Consider the following 22708-nt stretch of genomic DNA (forward strand, 5'->3'; position numbering starts at 1 on the left):
AGGGTGCTGTGGAAGAGTGACGCGGGGAGCCGTGCTGTGACTCGCTTTTGAATGTTTCTGAAAGCGCAGAGTGACAACCATTTGAACTGAAACATTTTAATGATGCCTTCGTACTTCCAGGCAGAGGCAGCAGTGGAAAAAGAATGAGAAAGAAAAGTCGTGCCACGTTCAGGAGTTACGGCAAATCCTGCTTTGATGCCACCAGGGTCACTGCATATTATCTCTGACCCCTCTATTCAGTGAGCAGAGCTTTCATTCCGGCCAGCTGGAAATGAAGTCTCTGGCTACTTTTCTTCGGGCCGCTCCCCTCCATACCGCCACAGTTCCGGTGATTATGTAGCTTCGGTGAGCGGCCGCTCGGCTGCAACGTCGTCCAAAAGTTTCAATTTCACACCATGTTCAGCCGCATCCAACCCTCCTATTCCACAAGGACCCTCTGTCAACCCCTGTAACCCCCCCCCCCCCCCCCAACTTACCTTGATACGTTTCCTTTTTTCTCACATCGATAGCTCCTCTGTTTCCAATTTTACCAGCCCTCACTGTCAGTGTCTGGGTATTCTGCTGGGTGAAAAACGCTCTTGCACTCTTTCTCTCTCTCTCTCTCGCACTTTCTCGCCCTCTGTCTTTCACACCCTTTCTTTCTGTGTTTCTTTCCAACTTTTTCAGTGCGAGTGTGTCTGATGAGCTCAAGCTGTTGAGTCTGCCTCTTAACAGATCGCAGATTATTAGCATGTGGCCTGAATGCCTTGCTCCCACAGTTAAACCACTCTACTGATGGAGATAATCATTACAACTATACACACAGTAACACACCCATCTCTCTAAATACTTTGCTCTCTCCCTCCCATGTTAGGAAACATGATATCAATCTTCAACAGACACTTTTTTTTAACCATTCAAGATGTGAACGAGTGACCTTTTACCCTTGTTTGTTATTCTTTACGACTACCTCTTTATGTCTCTTTTCTTTGGTTTTGTTTTGTGTAACGAAAGTAGAGAAAATGTATATGAGGTAGAGTCGTAGAGAAAAGGAAGTCGCAAAAAGTGTAGGTTGGAACAGTTGGGACAAACCCGGCCACGTCAGCTAGACCCACGCTGTGTTTTGGAAATTGCATGGTGAACTTTCAGACGTTGGGTGCAGAGCGTTTCATATCTTTAGTGCTGAAGTGTGCTGTCAAGTTCTTAAGGTGAATATGTGTTTACAGCCCTCGAACCTCATTTTTCTCCCTACCTTTGATGGCCAGACTCATCACACACACACACACACACAAAACCCACAAACTTTTTGCACACGCAGTCATTCACACTCACACATTATTATATTGCTCCGAGTGAGCATACTGCTTTAATAATTTTTTATTATTAACATTAACATTAACTATTAACATTTTTAATTTCAAATACAGCTTGTACAGTATAAATTAATCTTCCTCGGTTGTATTTAGAACAAAAGTAGACTTGTTCAATTGATATTACTTAAATATATTCAGCTCTTTTTTGGAGGACAAAAAGTAAGAAAAAAAAATATAAAAGGAATAATTATTATTCTTTTAAAGTAAAAAGAAATTTAGATAATATAATCATTTATTCGTCAGGGGTTTCATTATATTTATGTTTATCTTTTAACTTTTTTTTTACCAAAGCTATTTGCAAGTCTATGTAGGTTGCAAACACAAAAAAGCCAGATTTATGGTATTTCATGAATGCACAACATTAGTCGCAATATATGTCACGGCTCTGACATTTTCAACATATTTCGCTATTATTTTTCCTACTTTTAATCAGCTGCCTAAGAGAACAAAAACTGTTGATGTTTTACCTCGAATACCTTCACATTCTAGCACTGAGCTTCTTAACATTAAAACGTTTATATTAGTTGTAAGCAGTGTATGTGAAAGAGAGAAATCTTTTTCCTTATGACTGAGGTCAAGTGAGCAGTTTTAGTCGTGTCCAGTTCAGCCCAGCACAATTCCTCAACAGAGGAGTCTTGGGATAGGAAAGAAGTAACAAGACAAAAAGAAAAAGAGCAGAAGTGTTTAGGCAGGTAATCCCTCGCTGTAGGAAAATGGATCACTTCCATTCCAAACCTGATTCATTCCCTCTTTTAGTGTATCCTGTCCGTTCCTCCCTTTCTTCTTCTTTAATTCCACGCTTCTTTCATCTCACCAATTCAAATAGTCATAGGAAAGATTAACGGCGGGAGGGAAAAGCTGCTTTTTTGATGATGGCATTTGTGGGATAAACAAAAGATCTCGACAGCAGCTAACACTGAACTTTTTCTTTCCTTTGATCCCAATTTACAGGGCTCCTTCACTTGATTTGCCTCTTTCTCTTTCACTCACTCTCTCACTTTTCTTTCATACGGAACTCTTAACTTTTATATTGGATACAGTTGTGCTGGTCTGGCTTGTGTTTCTTCTCTTTTTGAGCTTTCATATCAGACAAGCTGGCAAAACATAAACCTACAACCCTACCACCGGCCAAAAAAAGAAGAAAAGATGGAGAGAAGAAATTCTCATAAAAGTGGAAATGCCCAGCTGATGTTTCCAAGCTGTTGAGTATGATGGGAGTTCTGGCAATGTTATGGAAAAGGAACATTTTTTCTCCAGTTCATTTTAGTTGCTTTTTAACCTTCCGAATGAAGTCATCTTCGAGTGTGCTCAGCCGGTAATTTAGCTGGCTTTCTCACTGATCATTTCTCTTTTTTACATTCTCTCTTCCTGGCTGTTGTGAGAAGGATATTAACCTGTGCATTGAGACAGAAAAAAAAAAAAAATGGAAATTTTCTAATTAAAGTTGTGTGTGTTTTTGAAGATAATGTTTCCATAATGTAAATCAGCAATACAATCTGACAACAGTGGAGTTCTTTAAAATTCTTTGTTTATTTAATTTTCAGGCTTGTCCACCTACGCTGTAAAAATTATTTTTCAAAGTTGTAAATGAAACAAAGATTATTGCACTGTAGAAAACAAACGCTGCTTCCTTACAATCAACTTGGATTTTTAAGACATTTCAACTTAAATTACATTAAACTCACTTAAAAATTTGTTGAATCTTGTACAACTTCAGAAAGTTGAAATTGCTTAACTTATTTTGATAAAGTTAAAGCAATGTAAAAACAGATGTTGTCATAACTTATTGATCATATAATTTTTTACAAGCACTTTCAAATACTATTTCAGTCTTTCTACTTCAAAATTTCATGTTTAATTCAATATGTTACTTGCCATTATTTTGAGTAAAAATTATTTGTTTTTATTCAGTGTTGACAGAGACACAAGCAGTATTGTCTAAAACATATATTTTGCTTACAATTGTTTTCTCATGCTTAACTGTCTTTAGTATTGTAAAAAAATAATAAAAAATAACAATAATATATGTTTGTATTATTTTCTTGTTGATTTAACAATTAAGTTTAATTGCATTTATGTTTTAATTTATGTGCATTTTAGAATAAATGTCTCTTTTATCTGAAAGGCAGAACTTCCTTTGCTACAGTCGCGATATTGTGTGGCACAATTCTTCCAATTCAGTGCTGGTCTGTCTCGTACTTGTCCTCACACTGTCTAGTCACGTGCATGACACTCACACACACAGAAATACACAGGGACTGACACACAGGTCACCTGGAACTGGCTAAGGTCATTTATGAAGCAACCAGGGACATGTGCAAACAGACAGAAAACACAAATGCACACATTTGCACATGTGAAAACAGTGCATATTCATCTTTGGTTGTAGCATGTTCAAGCTGAAATCCCCCCCCGTTGAGCCAAGTGTTACTTTTCCGCTTGACTTGATTCCTGCATCCGCTCTCACGGACAAGCACACACATGCATACGCAAAACACACACACGTACTCTTTCAACACTGAGTGACTCATTCTACAAACACACTGAGACGTATGCACACTGATTAGTGCTGTTTCTTATGCGAGGGGTTCATAGTCTGGTGGGCGTTTAAAACTGTTGCAGAGGAAGTTGTGGACTGTCGCTCTGTGTTTGTTTAAATAGTAATAGAGATTAGGGATGAAAATAAAGGGAGACAACACATCAGCCGCAGCTGTTGTCGCTTCTTGAGGAGGACTTTATATTAACATACAAAACAGGACAGTGACAGTTGTGGATTTTCAGGTTCATTTGGTTGAGGCTAGTCCCCTCTAGCTGTATGGACGTCTCTGTTCCCACAAACAAGGCAAATTCAGATTTCATCTGTGCTGTGAGCCATCAATAATGCTCTTTATCATAAATAAATGTTGCCCCACAATAACATTTCCATGTCAGATGCTCAGCATGGGCCCTTCATATGAGGGGAAATGTATAATGTAAACATTATGAGATCTGTCTAATTTGTTAAAAGACATGCTTTAGCATTTTGCCTACGCTCCCAAATCAAATACATTTTAATAATATGAACTGTATATTGATTCCTGAATTTATGTTTGGATGTATTATTATTAAAATAATTCTGGCTGATTTGTGCAGGAAATCACTGCTGATGTGTCCACTGAAGCATGACATATTAATATATTCTCATTGATAATTTAACATATTCACTCTGTCTGACTGCAAACGTAAACGATCCCTCAGACTCCCATGCCAATAGAAAGCTCAAATTACCTCAACAAACCTCTTGTAACAGTTTGCCATATTAGTGATGTCAATGTTTTCCTATTTAAGGCTTGGTGCTAGTCATTGAACCGCAGCAATTTTTAATTAAGAATTTAATTACCAATAATGCAGTCGATCAGCTGCTTCTAATTCATTTAAAAGAATCAGATAAATACGGTGCACATATTCATCATAGACAAAGGTGTTCTTTGTTAAGTTAGCTGATTAGAAAATATATTTAGCCTTTTATCATTTTGTTCAGTTTTTTTTTTTTTTTTCTACTTAAACAAAAAATCTTAAAATTGCTTAAATCTAATTATTGGGCTGATTCAAGCATTTGAGAATAAGCTCACTTTTTTGTAATTTTTATTTTCTATTCAACAATGCTATAAATCATTTTATACATTTCAATACTAGGTGCCTAAGGCTCAAATTAATACAGTATCTCTGAAAGTTTGGTGGTTATGATGGTGGTGAGAAGATAAATGGTCAATAAAAAGTGGAACTTCTGGTAACAATGTAATTTATACTGCAGTGGCATCAGCATATGGGCCTGACAAGCAAAAGATTTTGTCTCTGCTCCGAGGAGCAATATGGCGTGTGTGTGTGTGTGTGTGTGTGTGTGTGTGTGTGTACCTACTTAACTATATTTTGGGGACAAATTTGTACCCAGAAGTGACCAAAATCTCATTTGTATATCTGGTATAAAAATAAAGTAATTTAAGGTTTAAAAAAAAAAAAAAGTGCAGAAAGTGTTCTGTGATGGGTAGGTTTAGGGGTAGGGTCAGTGTAAGGGTATAAAATATACAGTTTGTACAGTATAAAAACCATTACGTCTATGGAATGTCCCCGTTTAGATACTGTAGATAAGCAAACGTGTGTGTGTGTGCTGATGCTTTTATTTGTGAGTTCAATATGTACACTCAGGCCCACATGAAATCTGCATGCACATAACAGAAAAAATGTAACTGCTGAAAATGTGCAAAATTCTACATATACAGCATTAAAGCCATATCAAAGATGTTCATGCCCATTTTCAGTAAGAGCTCGGATCTGCGACAGAAGCACCTCAGAACGCTCTCTGCCATTTCAGTCAGCAACAGAGCACTCACACACACTCAAACACTGCTTCACACTTAAGAGACATTATGATTACCCCTCTATTCTGCCTTTCAGCCTTCTCTTCTTTTTTTTTTTTCTTTCTCCTCTTTTTTTTTCCTTCTGCTGTCTGACACATTAACGTTGGACATAAGATTATCCAACAGCAATTTTCGCCTAAAACATCCAAACCCCTCGGTTTCAGGGCCCCTCAAATCTCCAGTCCTTTAACACGTCCATATAGGGAAGCTTTTTTTTGAATCACGCACATCGCATACACAAAATCAAGAGCGCCGCCTCTGAGAGAGAGCGGATGAAAGAGGAATGGCGAAAAAAAGTATGTTTGAGCATGAAAAGCAAAGCATGCATGTTGGGAGGGCTCCAAAAGAGGGCCAGCCAAGAAAGAAATTAAAGTACAGCGATTATCTGGACCCAGAATTAGAAGCAGAGGGTTTTGGACTAATAAACATTTGAAACGCACCCCAGGGCCCTCACCATCATTTATTACTCCACCATCTCCCATTAATGTATTTTTCTTCATCGATTCCCAGGATGTTTTAGGTAGATTTTATTAATTCTTTCTGGCAGGGTTTAATGAAAGGTTGTTGGTTATTTTTTTCATTTTTTTTTTCTCTTCCTTTCCCAATCCCTTCCGCTTTAGAAGTACTGATCCGGTGTTTTATTTCTGTCTTCTAATGACTGTATCGTTGTTATCAGTAACTCTTGCCGTATCACAGGCCGACAAAGAGCGGTCATCAATTAACTGACACCACCCCCACCGAAGTGTCCCGTTCTGACCTCTCAGCACTGCACTTAAGCTTATCAACTCCAAAAACAAAGCACCCCTCCATAGTCTCTTTTACATGCACAGACTAGCATTATAAGAAATTATATTTTACACGAGTTTTGTGTACCAAAAAACAATGTAAGATAAATCCACTACACATCTAATATTGCATTTCCGTTGTTGGTTATATGAAAGAAAGAAAATAATCATCCACAGTTAGTGTAGTTCAAACAAATGATTATTTGGTAACACTTTACAGTTAGGTCTCATTACTTAATGTTAATTGAACTAACAATGAGCAATACATTTGTTACAGTATTCATTAATCTTTGTTAATATTAGTTAATACAAATACTGTTTATTGCTAGTTCATGTTAGCTCAGGTGCATTAAATAATATTGACAGATGCAACTTTTGATCTTGATAATGTATTAGTAAATATTAAATTTAACATTAACATAAATGCTTTATAAGTATTTTTCATTGTAAGTTTCTATTAACTAATGTTAACAAATAGAACCTTTTTGTGAAGTGTTGAAGATTATTTTCTATAAACCAATTAAAAACAAATTATGTATTAATATTTATCTGGATATTCACATTCACTACCATTCAAAAGTTTTGAGTCGGAATAATTATTATTTTATTTATTTTTTGTTTGTTGAAAGAAAAGCTTATTTTTATTAAAACTTTTATTCAGCAAGGATGCATTTAATTGGACAAAATTGACATTTTTAATGTTAAAAAATGTCTAAATGTTTTGAACTTTCTATTCATCAAATTTGAGAATAATAAATGTTTCTTGAGCACCAAATCAGCACATTAGAAAGATTTCTGAAGGATCATTTAAACATTGGAGAATGGAGTAAAAATAAAAACTGCCAGATCAGTTGTGCCATCACAGGAAATATATTACATTTTAAAATAGTTTGATAAATATATCAAATAAATAAGTAGAATTTGTTATTTTAAATGGTAATAATATTTAATTGTAATATATGATGTTTTACTGTATTTTTGTCCAAATAAATGCAGCCTTGGTGAGCATAAAAAAAAAAAAAAAAACTACATTCAAAATGTCACGTAAAGGCTCTTGTGTAAAACCAAGCACACAGGCTGCGGGAAACACTCTCACGCTGTCTCACGAAAGACGCCACCCTCATGTCTCCCGACAGACCAGAAGGTGGAGAGGATTTGTGAATCCTGGGAAGATTAAGTGTACAGCTTAGTGCTGTGTGACCGCTAGTTTACACTTTTTTTTCTAATTCTTCTTTCTCTCCCTCCCTCTCTTTCCCGATCCCTATGTGCCCCTTCTCTCGCTCTCCAGGTAGACAACAGTAAGCTCACAGTCGGGCGGAGCCTGCGTCGAGCGAGCGCTCCGATTGGTTGCCGCGTTGCGTTACCTCGCGTCATGCGGGCAGGATGGATGTGAAAGAACGCAGGCCCTACTGCTCACTTACCAAGAGCAGGAGAGAGAAAGAGCGCCGCTACACAGGCTCATCCGGCGACAGCGAGGACTGCCGCGTGCCCACCCAGAAGTCCTACAGCTCCAGCGAGACGCTCAAGGCCTTCGACCACGACTCCTCGCGTCTGCTGTACGGAGGCCACGTCAAAGAGATGGTCCACCGAGAGGCTGATGAGTACAGCCGCCAAGGTGAGTCACCTGTGCCTGTCATACCTCACAGATGCAGGACCAATCCATTATGACTTTACACAGTCCAGAGGTCACATGTCATACAGCTTTACAGCACATACTGAGAAAAAATAACAACAACATATGCCTAGAAATATGCCAAGAATGACTTCTGGATGGATCACATTCAAATAATAATATATGTGATGTACAACCATAATTATACATAATTAGAGGAAATGAAGTTTGGTTTGGCACGACCGTACGCTTTCTCTGAGAAAACATTTACTCACTTTTGATTGAAAAATGAAGCAGATTCAAAAACAGATTAGACAGATTTACGGACACAAACTCGCTCTGCTACTTGTCTAGTCGACAGAGCGAAGAAATAAAGCATTTCCTCTGATTACCGCAATCCAAACCCCCTCGACCGAGCCCCTCATTTTCACATCCGAAGGTTCTGTTTTAACATATGCCCACGTGTCCCATTGGCAATAATGAATGGCACCATAAAAAACATAAACTGCATTATTGCGCTGTTCTAAAGTTGGCAATGCACCCTGGTCGGCCACATTTTTATTACTAATTATGAGCGCAGAGGGTCCGCAAGCATTCGCACAGCCGCACTTATAAAATCACATTCATTGAGTTCTTTGTTGTTTTTCTTTTTGTTTCTTTTGCATGTAAGGCTTCATCAAAATATGCACCAGTAAAGGTGAGTTTTTGCGCTGTGGATTTAGCACAAACGTAGATTTGGGTCAAATGTTTTGTTTTTTTTCCCCCTAGGTGTTGTGATTGTCTGCGTTAGCACTGTGTGTTTGTGTGCCCTTAACGTAAGTGTTGTGTTAAGCTGAAGGTCAGCCTAGCTGTTATCAGTCACTGGAGTGCTAGAGGCTCTGTCTGTTGAGTGTGTTTATTTTAGAAAGCACAGGAAGTGACACCAGATTACAGCAGGGGGTAAAGGAGCAGTCTGCCTGCAACCATTATGCAGGGTAGCCCACTCAGTCGCAGAGAGAGAGAGAGAGAGAGAGAGTAAAGGCGCTCACAGATGTAGTGCAGACACCGTTGAGCTCTTGAGAGACTGCACTCCGGCCTCAACACGGTCTTCAACACTCTCCCCATAATCACCCTGCCGCAGACGTCACCTAACCCAGTCTCAAGCCCTAACCTTGGCACGCAACAGCGTTCGTCATGAAACTAATTCCTCCCGTGTGATATATTTTTAGCCTTTAGACCATTGCAAAAAAAGCCATACCTAGATAATTAATTTGTGGAATAGAAAGGACCAGGCAGGCGAACTGAAATTGTTAATTAGCCATTACACAACAATGGCAGATTGGAATTACTGAGATCTGAAATAACGTAGCCTTGCTGGGAAGTGCTGCCGTTCAGTTCCATTACAAAGTTCCATAAAGTTCATTACCAGTTCATTGATTGCTTTCAAACTCAAATTAACACTTCATAAATATTTGAGCAGAAAAGCCATAATTGCTCAATTATCTTATCCTGTACAATTTCATCTACACTAATTGGTGTTCATTTGGAATTTATATGATTTTAATTGAACTTCGGTGGAACCCCGATTATTTCTGTAGTTAATAGCCCTTATTAATTCCTGTTAATGCAGGGGATCAATGGTTTTCTTTTTCATTGCTTTCCTTTTTTATCGCCATCCTAATAAAATGCGGCTCTTTTTTTCAGTGATTGTTTTAACATGAAATTCTGTGGCTTAAAATAATTGTAGTCACTTACGCATTAACACTTTTAGGTTTAATTTGTTAACATTATCAGATATATTTACTTCAGAATGCTTTTCATCCTTTGCATGATAGGTATGATTTGTTTGATTTAGTCAAATTAATTTAATTGATTTGATTTAGTCAAGATAAATAGTTTTTTCTTCTCTTTCCTTTTTTTTTTAACAAAGAAACGCATTTAAAACATTTTGAAATCATTTGAAAATGTTACGCTGCATCCTTTGAGGAGTCGTAACCATTAAAAGTTACGAGGATCTGCTTGCAAACGACTAAATAAATGATCCGTTTAAAGACCAGTATATTTCCACAATATATATGGTCTCAGTAAATGTGAGGAAGCTTCTTTTTTTTTTCCTCTGGCATTGGGGTTTTTCAGGACTCAGTGTTTTTGGAGCTGTGCACACCTATCACCATGGCAGATAAGCTCCCACCATGGAATGCAGTCTGCTTCACAGACTAATTCTACAGAATACAGACTTTGGAAATCATTAGATCCAGACAAAAAGAACGGGAAATGAATTGAAAGTCGTAGCGGCTGCTAAGCTGAAAGTTCTTTCACATCGTCTAACGTGAAGATACGTTTTAAAGTTTGGATTTAATGAACTGTAAATTAATCTGTTTTATTATTTTTCAATGGCATGGATTGTTTTAGTCTTGTTTAGTTTTTTTTCCCTTTGGTTGCTTTTATAAAGTTTTTTTGTTTTTGTTTTGTTTCTTTGTTTATGGCGGAAGCATGTGTTTTAAATTATTTATTATTATTTTTATTATAATTATATGTATATTTATTTATTATATTTAATTTGTAGACATTATTAAAAAAATAATTAGCAGCACATTATTTGTTGCTTTTTCCTTATTTATTTTTTTAACTAAAGTTGATTACTCAGTTATTTAGTATGTAATCATTATTCACTTTTTTGTTCTTTGAATTTATTTTATCATTAATTTAAAGTTATTCTTAATTGTAGAATGAAAATATTTAAGTCTTAAAAATGCATTTTAAATTATCTATAAAATATATTAATATTTTGATGATGATGTGTATTGATTATCAACTTACTATTAGCATTATCAATTAAATTAGTATTATATGTTATTAAATAAGTATATTAATATTTCTAATCATATTTATCATATTTTAGAATCATATTTTAGTTTGACAACAACATATATTTGTATATGAATCTCAACATGTAGCAGTCATTGTTTCTTTTCTTTTTTTTCTTTTTTTTTTCTTTTTTTTTTTTGTCATCTTGCCTTTGAAGTCAGATATTAACAGCCTGGAGACATTTCTGAAATCATCATCCAGATTTAAAGTGCTAAAAGCACCAGTCTGACTGCTCACACTATGGCATGATGAAGCTGTCTCCTTGTCTGTGCACAGTTCCCCTTACAGTTTTCATTGCAAAAGTAATTACATTTTAATTGCGAAATTATCTAATGATTGGACGTCTGAAGACAACAGCATGCTAGAGGTATTTTCTCTGTATTCTATCACCTGCATAAATGGTGCAAACTACAGTAAGTCTTGCTATAAATAATACGACAGTTTTGATTGCAGAAAATCAGATACATATTGTGAACTTGACACGGATATAAATAATCTTTCATTTTAGTGGTAATTTTCCCTTAGTTTGAGACTTTGCACAGCCCATGAGACTGCAGTCAGTTCATTAAAATATTTTTAAAGAGCGTGTAAACGGCTGTTTAGACGTGTTGCCGCGGTGTTCCTCTCACGGTTAATTGCTGCTGTTTATCTGCATCCTTCCAAAATACATGTACTGTAGAAGGTGCACAGAGAAAACATCATCAGTCTCACTGTGAAACATCATTTTCAAGCTCACTTACCACAACTAGGGCTGCCAGGGAACATACGTGGTGCTACAGGATAACAATTAGTCATGTGACTGGCCACCGTTCTCAGCGAAAAGTGTTTGTATCTGTTTTTTTTTAGATAAATAAATTATGAATTTATATCTTATGCCAGTCCTATGCTTGTCTCAAATTACATTTCTGTTATCCTTTATATCTTTTAAGTTGTAGCCTTGGGTTATTACACACACACATTTGTGTCTTTGTTGCAATGCCACCTAGCACATTTATTTATTTGTTCATTTATTTGCTTTCACAGGGTTAGCTAGTATACATTTCATAGTCGTTCAGCAGAAAGAAATTCTGGTAACTTGGGTTTATATCTGTGGTTCCAAATACCGATCAGAAGTCATATTTGCAGTACATTGTGGGTCTTCAGGGAACAGACTGCTAAGTCTGCGGATATTTGACTGTCTGATGAGACTTGATAGTCTCTTTGTTCCACACATGGGGTGTTAGCTTGCCGTGTGTGTGTGTGTGTGTGTGTGTGTGTGTGTGTGTGCGTGTGTATGTTTGTGTTGTTTACAGAAGCTTTCCTTTCTGTCTGGCTTTTGGGTCAGTTGATACAATCTCCAATGCCAAAAATGAGACAAAAAAAAATGATAAAAAATAGATTGTGCTATCAATTTACACCTTTAGTTTTCTTTCCTTTTCCCCTTTTTTTTAGAGCTGTGGATCTTTTCATAGCTTGACACTCCCCAAATGGCTCCCCAGTTGCCAGCAAGGCCCATTTACCTGTCAGCTTGTTTTACCAACACTCTATGGGCTGTTCCTACCCCACAGAACAGGCCAACAAAGCATACCTGAGTTCCCCCCTCACACACACACGTGAAAGATACCACTCTGTGCTTACAATGAGAACCACTTACCATGACGTTCAACCTGCGAGTGATATTAAGCCCTCTTATGTTTTCCCCAGTCCCTCCAGTGAGAAAAATACTCACATTTTTTCAGTGCTCATATACTTACAGTGGCCTGTGTGTGTGTGTGTGTGTGTGTGTGTGTGTGTGCGTGCGTGCGTGCGTGCGTGTGTGTGTGTGTGTGTGTGTGTGTGTGTGTGTGTGTGTGTGTGTGCGTGTGTGTGTGTGTCCTGGAAAACCCTAGATTATGGGGACAAAATGTCCCCACAAAGATGGTAAAATCTGAAATCCTTGTCCTTGGGACATATTTTCTTTTGAGTGATATTTTTTGAAAATGTAAAAATGCAGAAAGTTTTCTTTGATGGATAGGTTTAAGGGTAGGGTTAGTGTAAGGGGGCAGAATATACATTTGTACAGTTTAAAAATCATTATGTCTATGGAAAGTCCCCATAAAACATTAAAACACAACATGCGTGTGTGTGTGTGTGTGTGTGTGTGTGTGTGTGTGTGTGTGTGTGTGTGTGTGTGTGTGTGCGTGCGTGTGTGTGTGTGTGTGTGTGTGTGTGTGTGTGTGTGTTTGTGAATGCATGCGGGTGTGTGTGTGTATTGGTGTGAATGCGTGTGAATGCGTGTGTGCGTCTGTGTGTGTGTGTGTGTGTGTGTGTGTGTGTGTGTGTGTGTGTGTGTGTGTGTGTGTTATAAGGGAGCTTCTAGTGTCCAGGGAATTAGACAATTCTAGTTTATTTGTCATTCTCTTGATGCTCTAAGTGCACATGGCAGAAGTAATCGCAGAAAACAGAAGTCAGACTTCAAAATAGAACATTAATGGGTTATTTTTGGTGTCTCTTTGATTGATTGTTTCCTCTGCTTAACTAGGGCACGTGGAAATTGTCTCAGTGTGTTTTAAATGGTTGCTGCAGTGTGTGTGTGTGTGTGTGTGTGTGTGTGTGTGTGTGTGTGTGTGTGTGTGTGTGTGTGTGCGCGCAGGTGTGCATGCGGGTGTGTGTTTTGTTTTTGTATCGGTGCATTTTATTAAAATTATTTACAGTTATTTTTGACAAATATTAATACATTGAAAGGGTGCATTTTATTATTATTATTATCCAATCCATTATTATTTTCTATTATTATTATTATTATTATTATCCAATCCATTATTATTTCCTTTTTTCCGTTTTATACTGTGTATTCCGTTTTATTAATTTTGAACGTTTTTGGTAAAAACAGTATTATTGTGAAATATTATTAAAATTTAAAATAACTGTTTTGTATATTAATATATTTTAAAATAATTTATTTCTGTGATGGCAAAGCTGAGTTTTCAGCAGTCATTACTTTTTAGTGGCACATGATCCTCAAGAAATTATTCTAATATGTTGATGTTCTGCTCAAGAAACTTTACTTCAATTATCAATATTGAAAACGTTTTTTGCTGCTAAATATTTTTCTCAGAATCAAGGATTCTTTGATGAATAGAAAGTTCAAAAGAAAAGCATTTATTTGTAACATTATAAATGTCTTTGTCACTTTTGATAAATTTAATGAATCCTTGCTGAAGAAAAGTATTAATTACTTTTAAAAATAAATCTTTGAAAAGACAGATATTTTCATTTTACTTAAATTTGTTTTGCTTAATTCTGATATACAAGCAAAATAACTGTAATTTTTATATTGCAGTTTAACACATAACTAAAATAAAAAAACGGTACCATTCAGCTGCAAATTTTTTTTTATTATTATATATATTTTTTTTATGTTCTCTCCAATGCCAATGTGTTTTATTCACATTTGGCACTTGCAGAGTGTTCATAGAAGACTATGTGTGTATATGTTTGCTCAGTTTGTTTGTTACGTTTCTCTTACAGGACAGAACTTTAACCTGAGGCAGCTGGGAATATGTGAACCAGCCACACGCCGTGGCCTGGCCTTCTGCGCAGAGATGGGCCTCCCCCACCGCGGCTTCTCTGTTGGTGCAGGCTCAGACGCGGACACTGAGAATGAGGGGGTGATGTCACCGGAACGTGCCATGCGGCTCTGGGGCAGAGGTGTGAAGTCTGGCCGCAACTCCTGCTTGTCCAGCCGCTCAAACTCAGCCCTGACCCTGACTGACACAGAGCACGAGAACAAATCAGACAGTGAGAACGGTGAGTGGAGCCACACTAGGGCCACATTCAGCCTTTTAGTGCAGATTCAACTAGCAGATCCAAAACAGATATATAAAAAAAAAGAAACACTTCCAGCTAAGGCTGAATGCTGTGTTTTGGAACATGGTAACTGGTATTTAGCTGGTCTGAGATCAGCTAGTGCAAGCTGGTAGACTATCTTGGATCAACAACAAACAAGCTTCCAATGAAGCTTAAGGTGCTTCAACTTTTTTTGGGAAAATTGTGAATGTCCAAATTACCAGCTTGAACCTGCTAGAAATTAGCTACAATGTTCCCAAACTTAATATTTCTACATAGAGGACTCTATAAAAGTTAATATTTATAGATTATGCACACTTCTCTTGCACACTATATTAGCATTATCACACTCTTTTGATTCTTATCATGACCGGCCACAGAGTCAATAGCAAGCAGAACAAAGTCAATATATCCGCATGCTCTCTTTCTCTTTATGCCCGTACCACTGCTTCCGCGGCCCTAAGAGGACCCTCCAGCGGCCCAATCAAAGGTCTGTCTTTGTGTCGGGCGCTAGGAGACCTTACCTAGCCATCGTTGGAATGCTCCGCTCGCATGAGCGAACACACACAATGGCTGGTTAACAGGCCCCAGCGGTTTGAAGTGCAAATTTGATCATGCTTGAAACCTGGAGAAGTGATGGGAGCGACGATCTCTCTCTCTTTCTTTCTCTCTCTCTCTCTCTCTCTCTCTCTCTCTCTCTCTCTCTCTCTCTCTCTCTCTCTCTCTCTCTCTCTCTCTCTCTCTCTCTCTCTCTCTCTCTCTCTCTCTCTCTCTCTCTCTCTCCCTCCCTCTCTCTCTCTCTCTCTCTCTCTCTCTGTCTCTCTCTGTCTCTCTCTCTCCTACTGTTTCTTTGGTGCAGTCGTTAATTCCACAAAGCAGCTGTGATGTTTCAAAGAATACTCAGGTGACAGGCTTCCTCTGGGCCTCCCCGCCACACTTCCGCTGCCACTCTCCCAGAGCGAGGCCTCGGCGGGGGGGGGGGGGGGATGTCATCACGCCCTCACATGCTTTTTTGATTATATATTTATTCACACTAAAATCCCTCAGATTTGTTTCTTGTTGTTCTTTTCAGGTCCAATTGAGAATGAGGTGGAGGAGGTTTTTTTTCTTGAATTGAACTGAGAATTAAAGCTGCTGACAGTGAGGTATAGGACAGACATTTTGAAGGAAGGGGGAAAACTAAGCAAATGAAGAGCTAAATCATTCATTATCTTCCTATGCACACACTCTCCTGTCACTTATTCTCATTTATTAATATTCCTTAGACTAACAGGTGTTGTGTGCAAATAACCTTTAAGAAGACCTTATCTAATCACTTTCATTAACACCTTTTGGCTTAATTAAGGAAAGCAAAACGCTGAGTGTGTAGGAATGTTATATTTGCTTTCATTATGAGATGAATGTGTGGGGCGACTCTCATATCTCTGATGACCAGAGCAATGAACGCACTCCTTCAGCAGGAGCTTATTCTACATATTTTATATTCACTTTCCTTAATTTAGTTAATATTTGTGAAAGGAGCCCTGTATGTATGTATATATGTATGTATCTCAAATTAAGAGAAGAAGCTTGAATCTAGTTGAGTCCAATATTAGTTGAGTCCAATGTTAGCATTTTGCTAAATTAAACATGTAATACTCTAACCCCGTGGTTCTCAACCAGAGGGTCCCAGCAAACTTCCAAGAGGGTGATTACATTTTAAACAAAGCAACTAAAACTCAAAATATTTCTTATTTTAATTATTTTATTGGTTTTAAAGAACCAGGGTCCCCACAGCTTACCTGAATATGTGAAGAAACCTAATTTTAAAAGTGTAATTTGTTAGACATGGAAGTAATGTAAATGATTAAAATCGTACCCACTCCATGGGCATTTTTATATTGAATATACATTTTTCTAGTTAAACCCTGCTCTAAAAAAAAAAATAAAAAAAAAAACAGTAAATCATGAACAACTGCAGAAGTATTGGGCCTTTGACAGTGGGAGCCTTGGAATCAAAAAGACTGAGAACCACTGCTCTAACCAATATTTTAAAAGGTTAGTTCACCCAAAATTTTTTAATTCTGTCAGTAATTACTCACCCTCATGTTGCTCCAACCCCGTAAGACTTTCGCTCATCTTCGGAACACAAATTAAGATATTTTTGATGACATACATTTGAGAGCTGTCTCACTCCTTCATAGGCTGCTATGTAATCGACATTTGCCGGCCCAGAAAAGTTAGTAAAAACATCGTTAAAATAGTCCAAATGACTACAGTGGCTCAACCTTAAGTTTATCAAGCGACGAGAATACTTTTTGTGCGAAAGTCTTACGGGGTTGGAACAACATGAGGGTGAGTAATTACTGACAGAATTTTCATTTTTGGGTGAACTAACCCTTTAAAAAAATACATGGCACACAAAACATATTGGATTATTATTATTTTAAAATTGAATTACATTTAACTAACTTTAAATTACATTTAAAAATCTTTTTTATTATTACATAAAATATCAATATCGTTATAATAATAATAACAATATTGTTATTATTATTATATTAATAACTTATCTTGGATTTTTTGTTCACTGACCTATTCTTAATGTAGCATAATTAAGTTGACTATCTTTTGTAACAGCGTTATCATGTTTAAAAATGCCTCCTCTGTAAGCAGATCACTGGGGGGGGAGGGGTTAACACAAGTGTTAACATGTAACATAAGTACATGTGGTTTTTTTTTTCTAATTGTCTCACTGAATTGTGGCATATGTTGCAGTTGCCGAGGCTTATGTCCTAACAAGAGACAGCTGCGGACAGTGTTAGTGAGTCCATGAGGAGAAAATAAAAAGAATATTTTCTTTCTGTTCTTGGTTTGTTGCACTTCACTCCAGTCCAAGATCTTTGGGATTAACTTCAGCTACTGTTTCCCTCCAATTCGGTGCCTCTTGACATGAATGTTGAAAAAAGCGTTCTCCAGCCGTACCAAAATATTTCCTGTTTACATGTGCCTGGCGTCACCATGGAAGAAAGTGTGTCCAAATGATTGACACACTGTTTGGCTTTTTTAGGACTCTTTCCCGACTCCCTTCTCTACCGAATTCAAGATGGAGTCATTTTTAGCTTTCAAGATTTTTCGGCTTGTCGCCTCAGAGCTTGATTGTGTTTGTGAGGATGGGCCGTCGGCCCTCGCGACACTGCCTTTTGACTTCAAACGCAGTGGAGGTTAATTCCATTTGTGGAAAAGCGGGATTTGTCAACCAGAAGCTGAGAGTGGAAGTGAAAGAGGTGTGTGTAGCTCTGTCAGACACGGTTCTAGTGAAAGGATCTCGATTCTGGTCCCACATTTCCAAGTTCACCCTTAAACTCTATTAGAAAGTACACAGAGAGAGAGACGCTCACACAGAGACGCTCGCACAGAGACTCTCTCGGCTCGGCATAGAGAGCATTCGCTCTGCCTGCTCTCGCTCTTTGGACTTAATATCCTGTAATGGAGAAGGGGTCGGGAGAAACACCTGAGCACAATGTGTTCCACTGCAGCAGAAAAGACGAGAGAGGGAGAGAGGAAAGGAGAGGGCGAGCGAGAGATGGCCGCTAACAAAGGAGGGATATTTTGTCCTCCATCTCCAGGGGACATTTGAGCCAGGGATGCGCTTCACCGCATGCCCACCCGTGTCTCCCTCTTCCTGGGTCACTGCACACCTGCTCACTCCTCCAGAGGGAGCGAATGAAAGGAGAGAGGAGACACACAAACACACACACTTCAGTCTTCACAGTAAGGTAAAAAAAAATAAATCATTGTAAAAGTCTTTACTGTCTCTTTTCAGCAAATGAATGCATCCTTGCTTAATACAAATATTACTTATATTAATATATATATATATATATATATATAAAAAGATATCATACTGCCCCCAATTGTTTGATTGGTTCGCGTGTGTGTGTGTGTGTGTGTGTGTGTATTGGGCTTATCCCTCTTATATACTGTATCCAGTAATCAAAAAATTATGGTTAAAAACTATGGGAACCATATAATTTAAAAACACTTTTAAAAGAATCAAGTAATATTTTTTTCTATTTAAATAATCAATATTTAAAACTACAATACAACTTGTCTTTAGATCCAACAGAAATTGCTGTGCCTCCTCTGTCATTTGCAGCCAACTTGCCATCATATGACACCTGCTCCTCTGTCTGGATCTGTTTTTGATTTTGAGCTTGTTTGAAGCTTCTCTCTCTCTCACACACACACACACACACACATCTGCGCACTACAGGGGGTTCAGGGGAAGAGGGATAGAGAAGGGGGGAGAGCCCTGACTACGTGAGAAAGAACCGAAGTCCTCAACTGACTATTCGAGGTCTCGTTAGCACCGCTCCCCGACTGAGTTTTTAATGTGCCTCTGTTCTGATTCAGGTTGTTTCATTATTGGGGGCTTTAATCAAAAATTGCACGGCAGATATGAGAGAGCTTGCCCCTCTGTGAGCAAGGAAGCAGTTGCGTTCACATTAGTCCATGTACCCGGGTGTGCGAGAGAAAGTTCCAGAACTAAGCATCTAATCTCGCTCCGTTTTTTTAAGAGTCTGTGAAGCTACATCAAAGGATTTGACAGGAGAGAAGCAGGAACTTCTCAGTCCTGACACTTTTTTTTTTATTTTTTTTTACTGGAATGCCTCACTTGAACGCTCACAGAGACCCATTTGGTTTGGGTCAAGAGCTTGCATTCCGTGTGTGTGTGTGTGTGTGTGTGTGTCTGGCTTGTAAATCCACCAAATTTTCTCAGCAGTAGTGACCAGCGGTCAAGCCAGATTTATCGTGTCAGGAGCGTCTCAAGCACTCTTTTCTATTACTTGCATTGCCATAAGCACCGATATTCTGTGGCGCTTTTTTGCTGAATCATCAGAGGTGATAGAGACCTCTGGGAGTGATTTTCTGCTTGGTGGAATGAAGTGTCCACCACCTCTCCTTATGTTTTAAATAAAGAGGGTCATAGGTGTCTGCTTAATGAGATTAAGAAAAATGTGTCAACAATAACGCAAATCCTGTAAATATCTTAACCGGCTTAGTAGTTCAGGGCACAGAAATTCCATCTTTGAGGCTGCCTGGCTGTAGGTGTGAACACACACACACACACACACAGTTAAACATTACAGTATGCAAAAAATGTGTACTATTAATAAGCATCGCATCCAAACAAGCTCGAACATTTTGCAATTTAAATGGGCAGTCATCTAATTAATTCAGGAAACTCTACAAAAGTGCTTAATTAGCAATGAGAACTATAAAGCCTTATATCTTAGGAGTGTCTTATTGTGTCTAATATATGTAGTTTAGTGCATCCTGCTTTCTCTTTAGCAGCTTTCCAGACTGTACCGCTTTAATTGGATGTGTGATTAAATGAGTTATAAAGAGATAAATATGTTCAAAAACTACATTTTAACAATAACCAGGTGCTGAATATATCTGCTTAGAGAAAAATATTCAGAGCTGGAGAGTGGAAAAAGGCCAAGTGTGTTTTATGTTATAAAAGGAGTTACTTATATAAGGGTTATGACATTCATGTTGCGGCAGAGTGTGTGTATGGATTGAAAAGCAATGCTGTTGTTGTTTCTTTCAGTTTAAAGTGCTCTGGGATTGTGTGGGCGACCCTAGCTGTTGTCCTCTGGTCTTTGCGAAGTTATTATCAGTTATGTATCTGATATATTATCAGAGACCTGGCACAGGAAGATACAGGGTGATGGCGATGGAAACGGGCTTTTGGGAAAGATCGCACCACCAATAACTAAGCCAGACCGCAGATGTGCGTGGCACATAGATAAGCCTCATAGACCTGTGAAACAGCATGGTGTTCATATGTTCATAAAAGAATGGCAATTGTTTACACTCAAACATCCACGTAATTTAATAGTGACAGGTGATTTCGTGAGATAAAAAGAAACATTTATGTGCATGCCACAAAGATGCTAAATGGATAAATGTAAAGTAAACAAAGATATGTGATTTGGATAAGTATTCATTATGCCATTTGTTTTGCTAATGGAAAAAGCATACCTTTTTCTTTCTTTTTTTTTTCTTTCTTTTTTTTTATTCCTGTAGAAAACATGGGATCCGTGCTCATTCTTTCTCTGGAGGTTTTTCTTGCAGTCAAGCCGTTTAAACCCAGAGAAATAACCATTTCAGAGAATTAGAGGTAGTAATCTATGTTCTGCAAAATAATCAAAATCTTTCTTGCCATTTTTCACAGTGCAAAAACTGCATTTAGCACAGAAAGATGTGTTTTCATTAATAGTTGAATTATGCAAATAAAGGCATAAATGCATTTTACATATAAAATATAAATACAGAAATAAGAAAATTTACGTTTTAAATATTAGATAAGAAAATATTTAAATATTAGTTTTATGAATATAGCAAAAATATTAGAAAAAATAGGAATTAAATAATTTTATAATAAATTATTATTTATAATTATATATAAATTATATATAATTTATAAAAGATATACTCTGTCATGACAACAGCAAAGTTTAAGTCTGCACTGATACTGCATTTGCACAGAACTAAAGTCACCTCTGAGACTAGTTTCAGAGATAAGTTGAAGCATATTTTAGTATTGCTTTTATGTGGCATTATTTCTTAAATCTGCTATAATACACCTTCTGAAAACAAAGCTTTACATAGTCCACTCGTGTCTTCCAGCATTTCAGTTTTGTTCCCTCATGGCACATTTCCTACAGTGTTTAGCAAGCCAGCAGTATAGACTCAATTTTGGAAAACAAACTTTTGCCTTCTGGCCTGAAACTCACTACAATTTATCCAGTCCTAGAGGAAGCTTTTCCTTAACTGGTCAAAATTGACTGGTCCCCCCATGAAAAAAAATAAAAAAGACATGAAAGAATGCCTACAGTTTGATTTCCTCCCATGCCATGGCTGGATGGCCACGGTTTTGTTGCGTCTCCGGAGGCTAAACCGAGACGCATTGTTTTCCCGTGAGGGTCATGAACTCACCTCGGCAGTGTAACAACAGTGTGTGTGTCTGTTTTGTAAGAAGGATGAGCTATCAGCAGCTCACTCAAACACCCTTATCACTCACATAACAGAGAATGTGTTTACTCAGAAACACTGCACTTCCTAAGGGCCCTGTGGCTGCAATTTCAGTGTGTGTGTGCGTGTTTGCATGTGCGTGTGTGTGTGTGTAAATGCAGGTAGTTGGAATAGGTTACACTATAGTAAACATTTTATATGTGACTTGCACGTACAAGAAGCATGCTAACATTTACTAGAAAAGGGGAAAATGTATAAAATGTAGAGTAGAAATGTCATCTCATTTTTTTCTAATGTGAGTAGATTTCTTTGTCACATTCTAGCCCTTTTTTGTGTTTTACTTATTTCCATGACTGATTAAAAGTTATTTACAAATACTTTTGCTCTTTATTTCTCTGTTTTTATCTCACTCACATACTTCTAGTGAATTTGTTTACATGGATCATACACAATCACATGCTGCATTACGTGTAGATACATATATTTAAACCAATTCTGTAATGTGTACCAAAACATTATGACCACCTGCCTAATATGGTGTTGGTCCTCCGTTGTGCTGCCAAAACAGCACCGACTGACCGAGGTATGGACTCAACAAAGATCCCCTGAAGGTGCCCTGTGGTATCTGGCACCAAAACATTAGCAGCAGATCCTTCAAGTCCTGTTGTGAAGTGGATCAAACTTGTTGGTCCCAGCACATCGCACAGATGCTAAGTTGGATTTAGATCTGGGGAATTTTGAGGCCAGGGCAACAACTTGAACTCTTCATTGTGCTCCTCAAAACAGTGTGACTTCCACCAGGGAACACTGTTGTGTACCTGGTCTGCAACAATATTTAGGTAGGTGGTGCGTGTCAAATTCACATCCACATACAGTAAATGCCTG

The 22708-nt window shown here is 37.8% G+C and overlaps 1 protein-coding gene across 1 annotated transcript in view; it reads left to right on the forward strand.

Moving 5' to 3' along the window:
• The window catches only part of tenm3 (teneurin transmembrane protein 3), a 275119-nt gene that overhangs the window by 58484 nt on the left and 193927 nt on the right, over positions 1-22708 (forward strand). The window contains exons 2-4 of the mRNA XM_084399638.1: positions 7823-8149; positions 8817-8843; positions 14483-14761. Coding sequence (XP_084255764.1) covers positions 7918-8149; positions 8817-8843; positions 14483-14761 — 538 coding nt within the window. The 5' untranslated portion in view covers positions 7823-7917. The remainder of the gene's footprint in view (positions 1-7822; positions 8150-8816; positions 8844-14482; positions 14762-22708) is intronic.

Source organism: Rutilus rutilus, assembly GCF_951802725.1.
Source record: "Rutilus rutilus genome assembly, chromosome: 2".
In the NCBI taxonomy this organism is placed as follows: Eukaryota; Metazoa; Chordata; class Actinopteri; order Cypriniformes; family Leuciscidae; genus Rutilus; species Rutilus rutilus.